This window comes from Trachurus trachurus (genome assembly GCF_905171665.1).
Source record: "Trachurus trachurus genome assembly, chromosome: 4".
Taxonomy (NCBI): Eukaryota; Metazoa; Chordata; class Actinopteri; order Carangiformes; family Carangidae; genus Trachurus; species Trachurus trachurus.
The window spans coordinates 2,011,437-2,027,579 of record NC_139898.1 but is presented as its reverse complement, the minus strand read 5'-3'; the positions used below and the strand labels follow the sequence as shown (position 1 = coordinate 2,027,579).

The 16,143-nt window shown below is 41.1% G+C and overlaps 2 protein-coding genes across 2 annotated transcripts; both read right to left on the bottom strand.

The window, feature by feature from the left end:
- Positions 1-479: 479 nt before the first annotated feature.
- Positions 480-7,815, bottom strand: aldh9a1a.1 (aldehyde dehydrogenase 9 family, member A1a, tandem duplicate 1). Its single transcript, XM_083970013.1, has 12 exons — positions 7,752-7,815; positions 7,379-7,536; positions 6,584-6,729; positions 6,191-6,320; positions 5,450-5,584; positions 4,383-4,579; positions 3,442-3,582; positions 3,162-3,350; positions 2,996-3,083; positions 1,505-1,646; positions 1,148-1,260; positions 480-993 (listed from the first exon to the last, which is right to left on the bottom strand). The coding sequence occupies exons 2-12, from the start codon at positions 7,518-7,520 to the stop codon at positions 899-901; spliced, it is 1,518 nt and encodes a 505-aa protein (XP_083826139.1). The 5' UTR covers positions 7,521-7,536; positions 7,752-7,815; the 3' UTR covers positions 480-898.
- A 1,153-nt stretch (positions 7,816-8,968) lies between these two features.
- On the bottom strand, positions 8,969-14,356 carry tmco1 (transmembrane and coiled-coil domains 1). Its single transcript, XM_083970663.1, has 6 exons — positions 14,141-14,356; positions 12,063-12,140; positions 11,876-11,982; positions 11,589-11,656; positions 10,067-10,211; positions 8,969-9,354 (listed from the first exon to the last, which is right to left on the bottom strand). The coding sequence occupies exons 1-6, from the start codon at positions 14,208-14,210 to the stop codon at positions 9,256-9,258; spliced, it is 567 nt and encodes a 188-aa protein (XP_083826789.1). The 5' UTR covers positions 14,211-14,356; the 3' UTR covers positions 8,969-9,255.
- Positions 14,357-16,143: the final 1,787 nt, after the last annotated feature.

Below are 16,143 nucleotides of genomic sequence, written 5' to 3'. Positions count from 1 at the left end.
ATGGTGAAGATATTTTACCTGCAACCCCTATGATTTGGATATTGCACTAGGCCACATTGAGATTTCCATTACATTGCAACACTAATCACACCCTAAGATCAGTTATGATAGCTGGACATTATATGGCAAATAAAGCACTTCTAATGTCTCATATATAATATGTCTGTGGGGCACCAGGGTTGAGCAGGCGCCTCATATAGTCCTCACTGCAGTCGGCCCTGGTTCGATTCCCACATCGGGCGGCCCTTTGCTGCATGTCATTCCCCATCCCCATTCTCTCTCAACTGTGCTATCAAATATAGTTGGTACTCGTGCTAGTAAAACTGATCATATTTACCACTGGATGTGTTGTCAAAAATGTCTGTATCACACACATAGATCCTCAGTACTAATGTGTTTATTAGTTGTGGTAATTGATCCACAGTGTCCTGTCCATCTTCAACTTTTCTGCAGAAGAAACAAAAAACTAGAACAGCAAATTGGTATCTGAATTATTTTATTGTAATACAAAAGAAGGTAGTTGGCAGTTAAACTTACAATATAAAATCTGACAGCAGCTGTGTTGGGTGGTTATTTTCCTCCAATGTTGATTCACGCATCATTTTTGATTAAGGCTGATTGTCCACAACCACAGATGCACCAAAATGTTAGTTTATCATCAGGGGCTGCATTTGTTCACTTAAGGTGCAAGTACTGAAAAAAGGCTGAGAATTATGAAAAAAGTGAAATTGGTCTACTTAAGTTCTGCAGTTTGTTACATTGCAACAAGTCCCTCCAAGAGTGAGGGCCAACTGCAAAGACAAGAAGAGCAATGTGCACTTGAATGTCACTTTACTGTAGGGAGAAGTGATGAGTTTTAGTCACAGTTGTTCACGCCAGGATAAACTTGGTGGGGTGTTTAGAAGAGGCTCTCTACATCTCCCATCTCAACGACCACAGTCTTCAGCTGGGAGTAATACTCGATGGTCACCTGGCCGTTCTCTCTGCCAAAGCCTAGTCAAACACAGCAGAGATCACATCAGCATTATCTTCCATTTAAGGATCATTCAGCTCTCCTGCAGCAACATTACCATTCATGTAGTATTTCCTTTGCATGTGCAATGACCCAAGTGTTCAATCTAACCACTTTAACCTCATTAGATCCTACCTGACATCTTGTATCCACCAAATGGCACCTCCACGGGGCTAATGTTGTAGTTATTGATGAAGCAGGTTCCTGCTTCTAGGTTCTGAGCCACACGATGGGCTCGAGAGATGTCCCTGCACAGAAAAAGGACAGAGTCAGTCGTTCGTGTGCAACCACATAAGACAGTTAAATGCTGCTTCATCTGTCCTTTTACATGTACAGAAACTGTTGAGCAGTGTGTTCTTCTTGGAAGATTCCAGAGTGTTGGATGTGTTTTGAAACCCTTGACATGCAGCCAAAGGAATGCAATAACCTCAGAGTTTGCAACAGATTGCTGACTCATCACAAATTCAAGTGTGTTGTGCTTCTGCAGCTGACCTGGTGAAGACTCCTGAGGCCAATCCAAAGGTGGTGTTGTTGGCCCTCTTGAGCACTTCCTCCTCCGTGTCAAAAGGCATGACGGACATGACGGGGCCAAAGATCTCCTCCTTCACACAGGTCATGTCATCTCTGCAGGTATCTGTGGCAGAGTGAGGACTGGATGTAATGTATGCTGCATACTGGGAAATTATGCAGATGTGTGGTGCAGTGGGTAGAGCAGGTGCCCTATATGCAGAGGCTGTAGTCCTCGGCCCCGGTTCGAATCCCGAATCTGGCGGCCCAAGCATGTCATTCCCCCTCTCTCTGCCTCCCTATTTCCTGTCTCTCTCAACTATGGTCTCAAATAAAGGCAAAAAACGCCCCAAAAAATACTTAAGGGACTACGCAGAGTTTTGGAAAGCAAAGTGTTTTCACACTACATTTCCCATGAGCCTCCGCTCGCAAGGTCTTGGACCGGCAAAAACATTTGGCAAGAATGTTTTCATTGATCAAGAATGAAAGTCGGAGGTTGGAAGATGATCAGATACCGTCGTAGTTCCGACCATAAACGATGCCAACTAGCGATTCAGCTGCGTTATTCCCACAACCTGCTGGGCAGCGTCCAGGAAACCAAAAGTAGGAAATGCTGGGCGAGTCAACCACTAAATAATAATAATACAGAATAACTATAAAAACAAAACTCCTCTGGGTCTCTTAATAATAATAATAATTTAAAAAAATGGACACAGACTAAAAATGACAGCCTCATGGCCACAACAGCAAAGAGATGAGGCCAGAACCTCCCTTTTCTGAGCTACTTGTGGCCTGAATAATGACCTTTTGTCAGTACTCCGTGACCTTGACGTTTAATCTCCAAAATCCAAATTAGGTCACCATTGATTTTAAAGGTGTACAGAAAAGAAAATTGAATTTAAGGCCACTCTGGGTCATAAAATTTGTGTAATAACTCATCTTTCAGACGATGTAGGCCAAACTTTGTGCAAAATTCTATTTTTGAGTAAATCCGGGATGAAAGTGTGTTTTTTTTCCCTTTTCGCATTGGATAATGCAGGTGCACGGATTATACGTCAGCCTGTACACGATTCACCAGCCACTGATATTGGATCCGTAATCATTCAAACGTCTGAGACACGCACACACACACGGAGCTCGGGCTCGCCTCAAGATTTGAATATCCCGCCCGCTCGATAACGACCAATCAAATTCGTTTTCCTTACTCGGGTAAACTCGTGTTGCAGCTCGTGACAACTCGGCGCGACAAACAGGACAAACGGCCATTTCTGTACACCTTTAAGTGGACACATTCTCCCATGTCAGTCACAGGACTGAGACAAGCCTTATTCCTATAAGGCGTGTCAACACAAAAAACACAAAAAAAAAGAAAAGAAAAGAAAAAAATCACACATGTGCAGACAGCTGTGACGAAAAAGCAAAAGCACAGCAGAGGAAAAATCTAAATGATAGTGGAGAATATACAAAACTGTTTACCGAGTACACAGGGTGACATGAAGTACCCCCCTTTTAGTTTGGGGTCACTGGGGATAAAAGGCTCTCCTCCACACAGCACTCTGGCACCCTGAAAGACAGAATTATACAACCAAAGTAAAGATAACTAGTTGTTTAAATCTAAAGGTCAAAGGTATTATTTACACACCTCTTTCTTGGCCTGGCTGACAAAACCCAGCACTTTCTCCAGGTGTGGCTTGCTGATCAACGCTCCCATCCGGGTGCCGTCTAATAAAGGGTCACCCAGAGGGATGGCTTTGGTCCTCTTCACCACCTCCTCCAGGAACTGGGGCATGATCTCTCTTTGTACAAACACTCTGGTGCCATTGCAGCACACCTAGATTGGACACAAATTTGATCTGGTAAGAGTGAGAGAAAATGTGTAGTTTAGGCCAACATTATGTAGTTCATGCATAAACAATCATCACCTGTCCCTGAGTGAGGAAGTTTGCCATGAGTGCTCCTTTCACTGCGTTCTCCAGCTCACAGTCTTTGAAGATAATGAGAGGAGATTTCCCGCCGAGCTCCAGCGTCACCTGCTTCACCGACTTTGAAGACATTTCCATGACCTGAGAGAAATAAAATGTTTGCCATGTTTTTAGGTGTTCTGACAAAGCACTACTTTTTTCTCGCATTCCTTTTTTGTACACTTTTAGAGTGTACATTCACCACAGCCAGTGTAAACATACTGTAAAGACAGTCATATCACTTTTGCATAATAATGCTGCGTTCAAGACAACTCGGAAGTCGGAAAAAAACGAGCTCCGAGTTGTAAAAAAATGAATTGAACGGCGTCGAACTCGGAAATTACAGGTCGGGAACTCGGGTATCATATCAGAGCTCCGACTTTCTGACTTGACGTCACAACAACATCAAAACATGGCGGCCCTCGTCTTTAGACATTTGAAGTTATTTGTTGAGGTTTGAATGCATATTTTTGTGTATTATTGCAGTAGCCTATATGAAATACGTTTATATTAAGCTGTGATTGTTGTATGGTGTGAAATTGTGGTCCTCATATATGACGGAAATAACGTTTAACTGTTATAAAGGCTATAACATTATATGTGCACTCATCTGCGGCGTCTCCTCTCCTCCAAAATAAATATAATTTACTGCTGCATTTATTTTTCCTATTCAGCTATGAGCCACAATATGCCAAACTTCCTTCAGGTATCCATGTTTTTTTTCTTCCGAGTTCCTGCAGCGTGAATGCAATGATGTTGGAAGTCGGAAATTTCCGAGTTGGGAATCCCGACCTCCGAGTTGTCTTGAACGCAGCATAACGTTTCGAGATGCACTCACATCTGAATGTGCCATCAGACTCATATTCATTATTATATTGAAAATCACACCTGTCATTCTGTACCTTTTTGCCTGTGGGCACACTGCCAGTGAAGGACACCTTGGCAACAGTTGGGTGGTGGCAGAGCAGGGTGCCAGTCTCTGCTCCGCCTTGTACCACACAGAAGAGCCCATCAGGTACCCCAGCCTCTTTGTAGATCTCAGCCAGAATGACAGCCGTCACAGGAGTCATTGGAGAGGGCTTAAACACCATGGCATTACCTTAGAAGAGGAGACGATTAGAATTATTTATCAATTACAGTCCATTTCACTGTTTATGCTGAAGAGATTAGAAGGTAAGAGTGGGTAATAATGTGTATTATTACACGGCTCTATTGAATGCTGCTCTCTGATTGGTCCAGCGCTGCGTTCTGCGGTCTGTTATTTCTGTATAACGGACCGTCGTCATGTATAACAGACCGTTGCTAGGGACGCCGCTCTGATCAGCGCAGCACAGAAAAGAGAAACTATGCGGGATATTTACCTTGTGTTTCATTTTTACCGTCATTAAACAGCGTCGGACTAATAGTGATGTTAGAGATAAATGATTTGTAACCTGTTACAAGTAGAGTGGAGGCTCCTTCCACATCGTGGCTGGAAACCAGACCTGCATCAGAGCCTCTGACCCGGTGTCACAGCTCTCCTCTCGTCTCGGTGCAGCTGGCACCGCGGCTCCGCGACACAAACGCACCCCGTAAACAGTAAAGTTAATCTCTTGTTTATGACAGATACGACTACACACAATACACACATCTTAACACGTGTATGGTAATCCATTGATTGTTACAGCCCTAACAGCCCCACTGATTGATTATCAAAGGCTTCAAATGCACGAACGGGAGGAGGCTTGGCAAAACAGCGGAAGTGACCGGTCTTGCAGATTCGCTAAGTTAAATGCAATTTTAAATTGCTTAAAGTCGTATTTTGATCAACATTATGTTTCAAATTAATTATTTCACTCGTAAACCGTGTAATAAGCGGGATAATGTACAGCTTCGCGTCGGGGTTCCATACAACCTGTCGGGGTTTATTTCTCCATAACAACCTCCGAACTGTACATTATCCCTTACATACACACTCCTAGAACCTCACCACATGCCAGAGCAGGAGCAGACTTCCATGATGCGATCTGGAAGGGGTAATTCCACGCTCCGATACCAACACACACACCCAGGGGCTCCCTCCTGGTGTAAGCAAACGCTCCCCCAGGAAGCTGCACGTGCTGGCCTGTACAACAACAACACAACATTGAGGTAGGTATTGAGTATTTATTGAGTATTTCTTAAAGGACTATGCTGGGCAAATTCAACCTGGAGCTAAAGAAGGATTCTGAAGATTTTCTTTTTAAAGTTTTGCAGTAGTTCTCTCTGTCCCTGCATCACCATGGCAGCGATGAATGGGAGTGGACAGATCTTAGGCTGTTTAGGCTGTTTACATCCTTCAAAACCACATTTTTTTCCCCACAGACAGCGTCAGATGGCTTCAAACATACACCGAGGGGTTTGTTCACTTCAAGAAAGCTGACATGTTTGTAAACAGAGCTGAAATACAAAGTCTCAAAGTCTTGCGTGAGAGTCAAGTTGACGGCTGACTGTGTTGTCTGAAGCTCCCGTTTGTTTTATCAACAAAGGAACATCTTACTCAGAGCCACAACATCTTCATAGCGTCATGGGGGGAAAGACAGAACTTCTGCATAACAGGAGACATTAAAATGAAAATGTTCAAATTCCTCCTTTTAGACCTAAAATATTAGGAAACTAGAGCTCCAGGTTGAATTTGCCTGGAATTGTCCTATAACAACAACAAAAAAAAGTTGGCTGTTGGTGCACCCACCTGAAAGCGTACCAGCCAGGCCAGCATAGTATTCAATACACTGCCAAGCAACGTCAATATCCACCAGTGCTTCAGTGATGGATTTACCATTGTTGACCACTTCCAGCTTTGCAATCTTCTCCCTTCTTTCCTGTTTTTTTCATTGGAACAACAATAAAACATACAAGTTAGTGTAAAACTCATCTACTTATGTAATGTCAGAGGAAGAGCAAGGCTGTAAACCTTGTTTAAAGAGGCCAGACAGACACACAAAGGTTTATTCAGTGCAAATGTAGGTCAACGGCGGAGGTTTATGCTTTTAATGAGTAACTAGTTTCTTAATGCATTCAGCGCCAGTTCATGTTGCACAACACTGAAAGCATGCACTGTGTCAGCACATTGACCATCTCTCACCCTGATTATACGGGCAGCTTCCAGCATCACCCGAGCCCTCTCCATGCCCGCCATCTTGCTCCATTTGAGGTAGGCAGCGTGGGCACTCTGGATGGCCTGGTCCACCTCCTCCGCCCCGCATGGCACCATCTGACAGAGGACACGGCCTGCAGGGACATCAACGGGTCAACAGGTCAACAAGTCAGCTCGGACGCAAAACAAGAATGGTGTGAATGAATCATTAAAGCAGAAGTAAGCGATCCGGTGGTTTTGGCTAACTTCCTGTCAGCAGATGGAGTTAGCAGTCCCCGCCCTCGTCCCTACGTCACCACATTCACGCGCATCCCTTGGATGCACACACAGAGAGGACCGCCCCTTTATGCCGTTCTCTCTCCTCATTGGATAAAGGTTGTAGGATACAAGGAAAGTTTTCTCCTCGGCTTACAGCAGAGCAGAGTGACTGACAGACCCGTGTTTCAGACCAAACACTCTATAGAAGTGATTGCTGTCGGAAGTTATAACTATTTAAGACTTATATTAACACAAACATTCCGCTTACTTCTTTAGAATTGTACAAGGAGACTTACCCCATTCTGCCTTTTATTACATTTAGTAAAGTTTACTATGTCAAAGACACTTCCCTCACCACAGAAGAATAACATAATGGGAGGACTTTAGTTACATAACAGTGAAGGATTAGCGACCTCATTGTGTATCCATTGCGCATGTGCTTCACACCGTTACCCTGGTTTACAATTTTTCATTCCTTCATTATTATGATTATCGCAGATGAGATAGTTAATGAGTTGTAATTACCAGTGGCAGGTTCAAACACAGGCTCAGCGTTGACTTCCTGTCGGGGTTTGACTCGTTGTCCGGCCCAGAAGTTGAGGTGGTCCGTGACCACCACGGTTCCTGTGGAGGCGTCGGTCATGGAGTCGAGAAGAGACTGGGCCATTTCAGAGGAAGGGAGTCTGAAGGAACACAAAGGGAAGTGAGAAACAGTTCCCGATACTAACTGTCCCCAGCTATATGTAACGTTAGCCCACGACTGTCAGCTCTAGAAGCTAAGTTAGCCGACGAGCGTGTAGCATTTAGCCTAACTAGCACGAAGGGAAGCAGCTGAGGAGAACACGGTGCAGAGCATGTTAAAACCATGGTTAAAACAAAAGGCTGGATAGATACTCACTGCTGAGGCGCGTGCAGGCTGAGGCTGATAGACACTGTGTTGACAGCACCAGAACGTCTATATACCCCACAGGACACGCCCCCTTCACGTGGCCTGACAACTTGGAGCGTCACGTTGCTGCAGGTACTTTTTATTGTCCGACATGATACGGGGTCATCCCATAGACTGTAAAAGGGTCATCCCTATGTTCCCCGGGTCCTATGTTCCCCACTTTGTATGGGACAGGGGAACATAGAACCCTTTTTCTAAAAAAAAAATGTTCCCCGCTTTTCCCCAAAAGGGTCCTATCCCCTGTGTCCAGACCGGGGAACATAGAACCCTATTTTAGAAAAAGGGTCCTATGTTCCCCACTTTTCCCCAAAAGGACCCGGGGAACATGCAATTTTTGGTCCCATACCTGGAAGTGGAGTTGTGACTTGGCATATTTTTGCCTATTTTTGAGTGAGGAGTTGTGACTTTGAGTGAGAAGTGGAATTGTACCATTGGTTGGGTTTAGGCAATGAAGAAAGGAGTTGGTTAAGTTTAGTAAAAAGAGCAGGTAGAGGCTAGACAGGCCAGATAGAGAGAGAGAGAGAGTCAAGATAAGTAGAGACAGACCATCGACCAGCAACAGCGGGGAACATAGGACCTTTTTTCAGAAAAAGGGTCCTATGTTCCCCAGTATGTATTGCGACCGGGGAACATAGGACCCTTGGTAAAAACGGGGAACATAGGACCCATTTTCAAAAAGAGGGTCATAGGGGAACATAGGTACGCTCCCCATGATACCACACACCAACAGTTTCTTCTTCCCTTTTCAAATGTATTCATTATTGTGAAACGAGGCTAGATAGAATAGATGGGGTATAATTAGAGAATGTCTGCTCAGCAGTTCTGTATCTAGGCCACAGTGTCTGTTCAGTTAGCCAGGGATAATTGTCCTTCTAGAGAAGGTAATTTCAACTTGAATAGATTAAAGTATTAATACAGCAATTATGTAAGGTATTTTAGAGACATCATAGGAGAAAATAAGTGTGAATAGTTAAACTTCTTGTGTATTTACAAAACTTCCTTGTGTATTTGACCTGAAAGTACATTATTTCAGATTAGAAAAGTTCTCATCCTTGCTTGTACAATTGATGGACACTGCATCTGCATGGATTCAACTCATTAAAATGAAAAGCAAAACAAAATATACTCATAAAACTTTATTAAGAATTAGATACAATAAATGGATCAGATGTTATTATGTCAATTAATTAAAATCCCAAAACAATGCATGATGTGTGCGGAATACAAAGTAGACATTTGAATCCTTTGGTAATGAATGTAATAAGAACAACTTTTTTTCCTCTAATTTCTAAATGAGACAATGTCAGCATTAAATAAACAAGAAACGGATGAGACATCAGACACAAGGTAGTGACACAGCAGCTGCAGCAGGATAATGTGTTTGTTCTGTCTGCTCAGCTGAGGAGTGATGATCCACACGGTGGCTCTGAACTGGTCTGAACTGGTCTGATGATCAGGAGAACTTGGCCGCCTGGGGAGGAGGCCCCAGGAAACCTCCTGCCTGTTTGGTGGCAGCTCTGGAGGGAGCAAGGCCCAGCATCTTCTGAATGTTCTGGATACAAGAAAAAAAGACTCTCAGACAAGCATTTGCATGGTTACTGTCTTGCTTCCTCTGTCCCCACAAATACAATAGAGAGCCTAAGCGGAAGCAGGAAGTAACGGCGCCATGGGACCTCAACTCTGAAAAACTCGCCATTCAAATGAATGAGACTGAAAATTTTATTTCGTGATCCAATTGAATTGTGCCATGAGAAAAGAATATGTCCTCTACCTGTTTAAAACATCACGTTTCATCCCGAGAAATCAGCAGTTTATCGTAAAACAGCAACAGAAGAATGTATTTTGTGTAAAGACCGCTCTACGGACTACAGATCTGTGTCCCACAGAAAATACGTCACCAACTGACACGGGAAAGGGCGGCATTTGGTGTGTGACGTCACCTACGCGACTTGTAGTCTTTCTGCTTACAGATTCTTCTGAATTTTATTCTACAATAGCTTTACAACAAACTGCTGATTTCTCGGGATGAAACGTGATGTTTTAAACAGGTAGAGGACATATTTTTTTCTCATGGCACAATTCAAACGGATCACGAAATAAAATTTTCAGTCTCATTCATTTGAATGGCGAGTTTTTCAGAGTTGAGGTCCCATGGTGACCGTTACTTCCTGCTTCCGCTTAGGCTCTCTATATAACCCATTATATCCAAAATTGAGCAGTGACATAAAAAAATATATATAAATCCACCCTTGCTCTAGAGTTACCTGTCTGATGGACATGGTGCAGAGGATGTAGAGGAAGATGAAGGAGCAGTCAGTGTAGTCCTCGCCCAGCAGGTTGCGATGGGACAGTCCCTGGATGTAAGACAGCGGCACGAACGGCAACTTGGCCACAACTCTTCCATCAAAGCTGAAGATAAAACAACAGATAGTGACCAGTTATCAACAGAAGGGGTGTGACCATGGTTAAATATTAAACTGAAATTGTGTTATGTAAGGTTAAGGAGAAAAAAAACTATTCGCAGTTTGCAAACTACCACAGGTCCTTATCATCATACAATTATAAAAAAAGGCTGCCTAACAACAATATGGTAGAAGGAGAAATTAATCTTTCAAATGAGTTCTGGTGGACAGTAAAGCGCTCTCGTGTGTGATTGTCTTCTGCAGTCAGAAAATGGCAGAGAAAGGTGAGCAAAGTCTCTGAAGTTTTTGCCTAGGCTGGGCTATACTCTATTTCAGGCATGGGCAACTCATTCTTAAAGTGCTCTTGATAGGTTGGAACAAAACCTGCAGCCACACCGGCCCTTTGTGGAATGAGTTGCCCATGCCTGCACTGTATCTGTAAGACTCTGATTAGAACTTAAAGGGATAGTAGCATTTTTTCAAGTGGGGTTGTATGATCTACAAATAGCCCCTAAGTACTTTAATTGCAGTAGAAGACTCTCTGCACTCCTCCCGTTAGCAACGCCAGCCCATAGCCCTGCCCAGAGATTTACAACATACAGTGTTGTGAACAGACCCAAAGAAACGGCCTATTTTCTAAAAGAAAATACACAGTTCCATTGTTCGCTATAATACAATTTTTTTCCAGCCCTTCAAAGTGCAGGAAAAACGAAGTTTTTATTTGGACCTAACCAACTCACGTATCCCTCCGCCCAGGGTTAGCGCCCACCGATCAGCAGTTGGTTAGGTCCAAATAAAAACTGCATATTTCCTGCACTTTGAGGGGCTGGAAAAAATTTTATTATAGCGAACAATGTAACTGTGTTTTTTTTTTCAGGTAAAACCTCTTTTAGGCCGTGAAAATAGGCAGTTTCTTTGGGTCTGTTCACAACACTGTATGTTGTAAATCTCTGGGCAGGGCTATGGGCTGGCGTTGCTAACGGGAGGAGTGCAGAGAGTCTTCTACTGCAATTAAAGTACTTAGGGGCTATTTGTAGATCATACAACCCCACTTTAAAAAAAAATGCTACTATCCCTTTAATTGTCGCTGAGAAAATATTTGGATTTCATGTGGAATTTATGCAGTTAAAAAAACTACCACTTTTGTTCCAATTTCATTGTCAACGACAATAAAGAGATTCTTTTCTATTCTGTTCTGTTTGTGAATGTGGAATTCAATGCAAATTTCTGAACAGTTTGAACGGATAACTGATAACATTTCTGGACTTTCAGTGACCAACACCGATGGTCACTGACTCCTCTCATATTTTCATTTTGTTTGATTGTGTATTTAATTTAAGAAATGAGATCATATTGACCTAATGCAACTATGTGCAACACTTACATGGAGTTGAACATGCCCATCAAAGCTGTGAAGCAGAAGCCAATGGCGAACATAGACTTCATGCGCACCTACAAACACACACACATAATAATATTAAATGTGAATTTAGTTGAAATTTTACTGGATGTTGCAAAAGTGGCAAATTCAAATGTCACTGTGCTTCTTAAAATTACAAGGGAGGATTTCTCTTTTTTGACATTATATGATATGATAACCACAATTGTTCCATCTCATATGATAAAATTAGATCATTTAATTATTGCATCATTGAAAACAAGTTGTCTCACCATAGAAAGGTCTCGGTTGTTGTTTTTCAGTTTTTCCTCTTGTCTTTCGATTTTCTTCTTCTGTTGACGTCCTGCAGATTCTGTGATGGTTTCCTTTTTCTTTTCAACTTATGTCAAACAGATAAAAGACAAAGTTGAGTTTTAGAACAGTATGCGGCTCACATTCTGTGCGTGTTACTGTACTTACGTTTTTTGCTTTGTTTTTCAACTTCTGCTTTTAGCCTCTTGTACTTTTCAGTGCGGTATACTAACACCCAGGTGATACCTGCAGGGAAAATCAAAACAACACATTTACTGTATAGAAAATTAACACAGCTCTTAATGGACCACTGCCACTATGGCAACTTAGTATTGATTGACTATAACTGTCACAATTTCTCCAGTCCTAGATTTGTCCAAAAGGTTAATTCAGCCCACGGTGTCCCCAGGGGGCAAAATCCCAGTTTTTTGGAAAACAGACACGGAGCGTTGTAAAAGGTTTGACACCAGAAATGATATCTAGGAACTTCAAGGATTAAAACCTGGGTGGACAACCCGGTCAACTAGCTGCTGGAAAGCTACAGGGGCCAAAACTTTCTTCTCTTCTTGGGTAGTTTTGCTGGCGAAATGATGTAAATGCAAATATTTAGGCACTACAATGGCATAAATAGTCATACAACTATAAGATTTGGCAGAGAGTATCTTGACACATAGGGGGAGGCATGAAAAAAAGATTCTGGGGTTTGTTGCAACTCCATTTTAAGATATCACCCTCAACATCCCAAAAAAGACACACACAAAAAAGTACTGTTCGCCTGACAAATTCTCATGAAAATGATTATTTTTCAGCACTTTATGGAGAATATTTATGCCTAACATGTATAAAACTTCCTTAATTCATAAGCTTCCATTTGAGTCCAAGAGCCTTTCTATCTCCAAAGCCCCACTTGCTGTGGCCAACGGTCTTCTCTATCTATCTGTTCACTTTGGGGAGACCAGAAATAGAATGTTTTCTGATCATGCCAGTTAACATGTAGTTTTTGTAATAGGTGTTGCATTGTTTGGAGACAGCCTGTAGCTTTCCAGTAGCTAGTAGAAAGGCTATCTTGGACTCAAATGGAAGCTTATGAATTAAGGAAGTTTTCTATATACATGTTAGACATAGATATTCTCCATAAAGTGCTGAAAAATAATAATTTTCATGAGAATTTGTCAGTCAAACAGTACTTTTTTTTTTTGTCTTTTTTGGGATGTTGAGGGTGATATCTTAAAATCGAGTTGCAACAAACCCCAGAATCTTTTTTTCATGCCTCCCCCTATGTGTCAAGATACTCTCTGCCAAATGTTATAGTTGTATGACTATTTATGCCATTGTAGTACCTAAATATTTGCATTTACATCATTTCGCCAGCAAAATGACCCAAGAAGAGGGGTTTTGGCCCCTGTAGCTTTCCAGCAGCTAGTTGACCGGGTTGTCCACCCAGGTTTTAATCCTTCAAATTAATCCTAGATATCATTTCTGGTGTCAAACCTTTTACAACGCTCCCTGTCCGGTTTTTTTTTTTTTTGCTTTGCCCCCTGGGTAGTGGCCATTTTTCCACTATTTTATCAATAAATAGTTTTAAGATTTCTCATACCACATGGTTATTTATAGTAATACTACTGATATCACAACACTATAACAGAGTTGTGTGGACATGTTTATTTAATAAAAATGTTTGTGCATATTCCTTTCTTACATAACACTAATGTATGCTCTTTGAAATCCAAATCTTATAGTACAGTATGTAGTAAAGTACAGTGTTCTGTATTTGAGTTTTGCTGGATTTGAAAACCTAACGTTACCATTCCGACAGCACATGAAACCACAGAATTTATCGCGATAACAAGAGCGAAAAGAAACAACAAAAAAAGAAACTGTAATTAAATAAAGATATCTACCATATTAACATAGATTTTTAACAGTATGTCTGTTCGGTGTCAGCCTGCGGTTGAAGGCTTCTCCTTTTAGACTTTTATTGTGAAAGCGTTTGCAGTTATTCCTGCTCCTAAGCGATTTGACACGAGCTAACCATTAGCTTGGACGTCGACACTTACCTGCTAACTAGGAAACTACCGTCCTCTAAAACACCACAGTTATCAGTTAATCAACATTGATACCGTTCATATCGATGTGTCGCCGTGTGACACGAGTGGAGCTAACATTATGGTTTAACTAGTGAGTTTCCTGGACGTCAGTAAACGGTCGACAGGCTGTTAACGTTAGTCAATGGAGGATTTACTCACCTTCGGCTAACAACGCTGTACACACAGAGATGAACACGATGAGGATGGTGTCTGCGAACATGGTGCTCATGTCGGTATAACTTAGTCCTTGATACACACACACGGACACACTCAGAGGAACTGGGTTTATGCTCTCTTTTTTAAGGAATTATTTCCCGAGCACAGCAGCGCACTGATCCGAGACTCACTAAGCTAAGTCAGCATAGTGAGGAGGTCAGGCCGAGGAGAAGTGCTTCCGGTTCATCTGCCGACGACCACTGATACCAAAACGACCTGCTATTTATTCAATATTCATAATCGACACAATATTGTTGTTGATAGATTATTTAAAGAGTAGATTTGGCGGTGGACATACTAATGGAAGGAGGTGCATGAACATTCATCAACATTCATTCATTCAACATGATATGAATATTCCTAGAAGAAGCATCAATAAGAAATTGTATCTCCCAGTCTGTATGGCAGCCTTTAGTCCAGGCAATCTAGCTCATTTTGGACCCCAAAATAGAACTAATTGTAACAGAATGTTTTTCACCATACATCATTTCTATGAGGTGTCCAGAACAACATACAAAAGGTCCTAAGAAATCCTAGTTAGGGAAATATGTTTAATTCTCATCAATCCAAGATTGATTTACTATATATAAAGTCTATGGTGCCATAAGGCCAGACAATACACCCCAATGGGGCTATTTTATCCTTTACTTCTATCACAATGAAACTTTACACAATGAAAGTATTCATGAAATGTTACATTTTTTGTATTACAAGTCTCTTTGAAAATTAATTTGAATATGCAAATGAGCCATACACTAATGGAATATGCCCAAAATACACCCAAATAGGCTTTTTTTTCCTTTACTCCTATCACAATGAAAGTATACATGAAAAGTAACATTTTTTGTATTACAAGTTTCTTTTAAAATGAATTTGAATATACAAATGAGCAATACACTAATGGAATATGCCCAAAATACACCCGAATAGGCTTGTTTTGTTGTTGTTTTTCCTTTACTCCTACAATGACACTTCTCACAATGAAAGTATACATGAAAAGTAACATTTTTTGTATTACAAGTTTCTTGGAAAATTAATTTGAATATGCAAATGAGCTCAACACTAATTGAGTTATCATCATCACTAGGGTAGGAACAGTGATCAAGATTTTAGCATCATCATCGCTCGTGTCCGTGATGCCAGCCTCCTCGTATACGTCATCTTCATCATGTTTTTTATTTTTATTTTATTGAACAAATTTTACAAAACCAACAAGGTATACGTTCCTGTGTAACAGCACGTCAAAAAGGGACAGTACAATAATACAGTAGCCTAATTTATAAAATATAGCTTGAAAATAATAAAATAATACTAGTAGTAAGAAGAATAAATAAATAAAAATAAGTCAGAGATGGGTAGCCTACAACAAGGATGAAAAATACGATAAGATAGCCTACATAGAATAAAATAATAATAATAAAAAAATAAAAAATAAAAAAAATAGACATTAGGGTTAGTCAGAGGTTTCGGGGGAAATACTTTTCATAATTGTCCAGTAGGCTAATGTATTGCTTTTTTTTGTTGTTGATCAAATAGAGAGATTTAAACAGAGTTTAGTTCAAGTAAAAAAGGAGCGAATTTAGGTAGGGTGAAGTCAGGTAAAATGGGCCACTTTTTGGTAAACGATTAATAAGACCATCAAAAACGCTATCCATGAAATCCATTGATATTTTAAAAAATCGACATAGGTCTCTTAAATGTTTCTGTGTGAAAAAAAAATTAAAAAGTATAATTATTTTGGAATTATGAGAGTTAAAGTATCGGGATATTCCCTCTCGAGGTACGATGAAGGTTCAGGTAAAATGGGCCGGCCGTTCAGTTAAATTGGGCCAGGAGAGAACAACACAGTAATTTTAGCAGAAATCATTTAAATTTTAATAATTAATTGACACTACTACTAAACTACAACACTAAACTTAACATTAACAGTGAATACATAAGAGGTT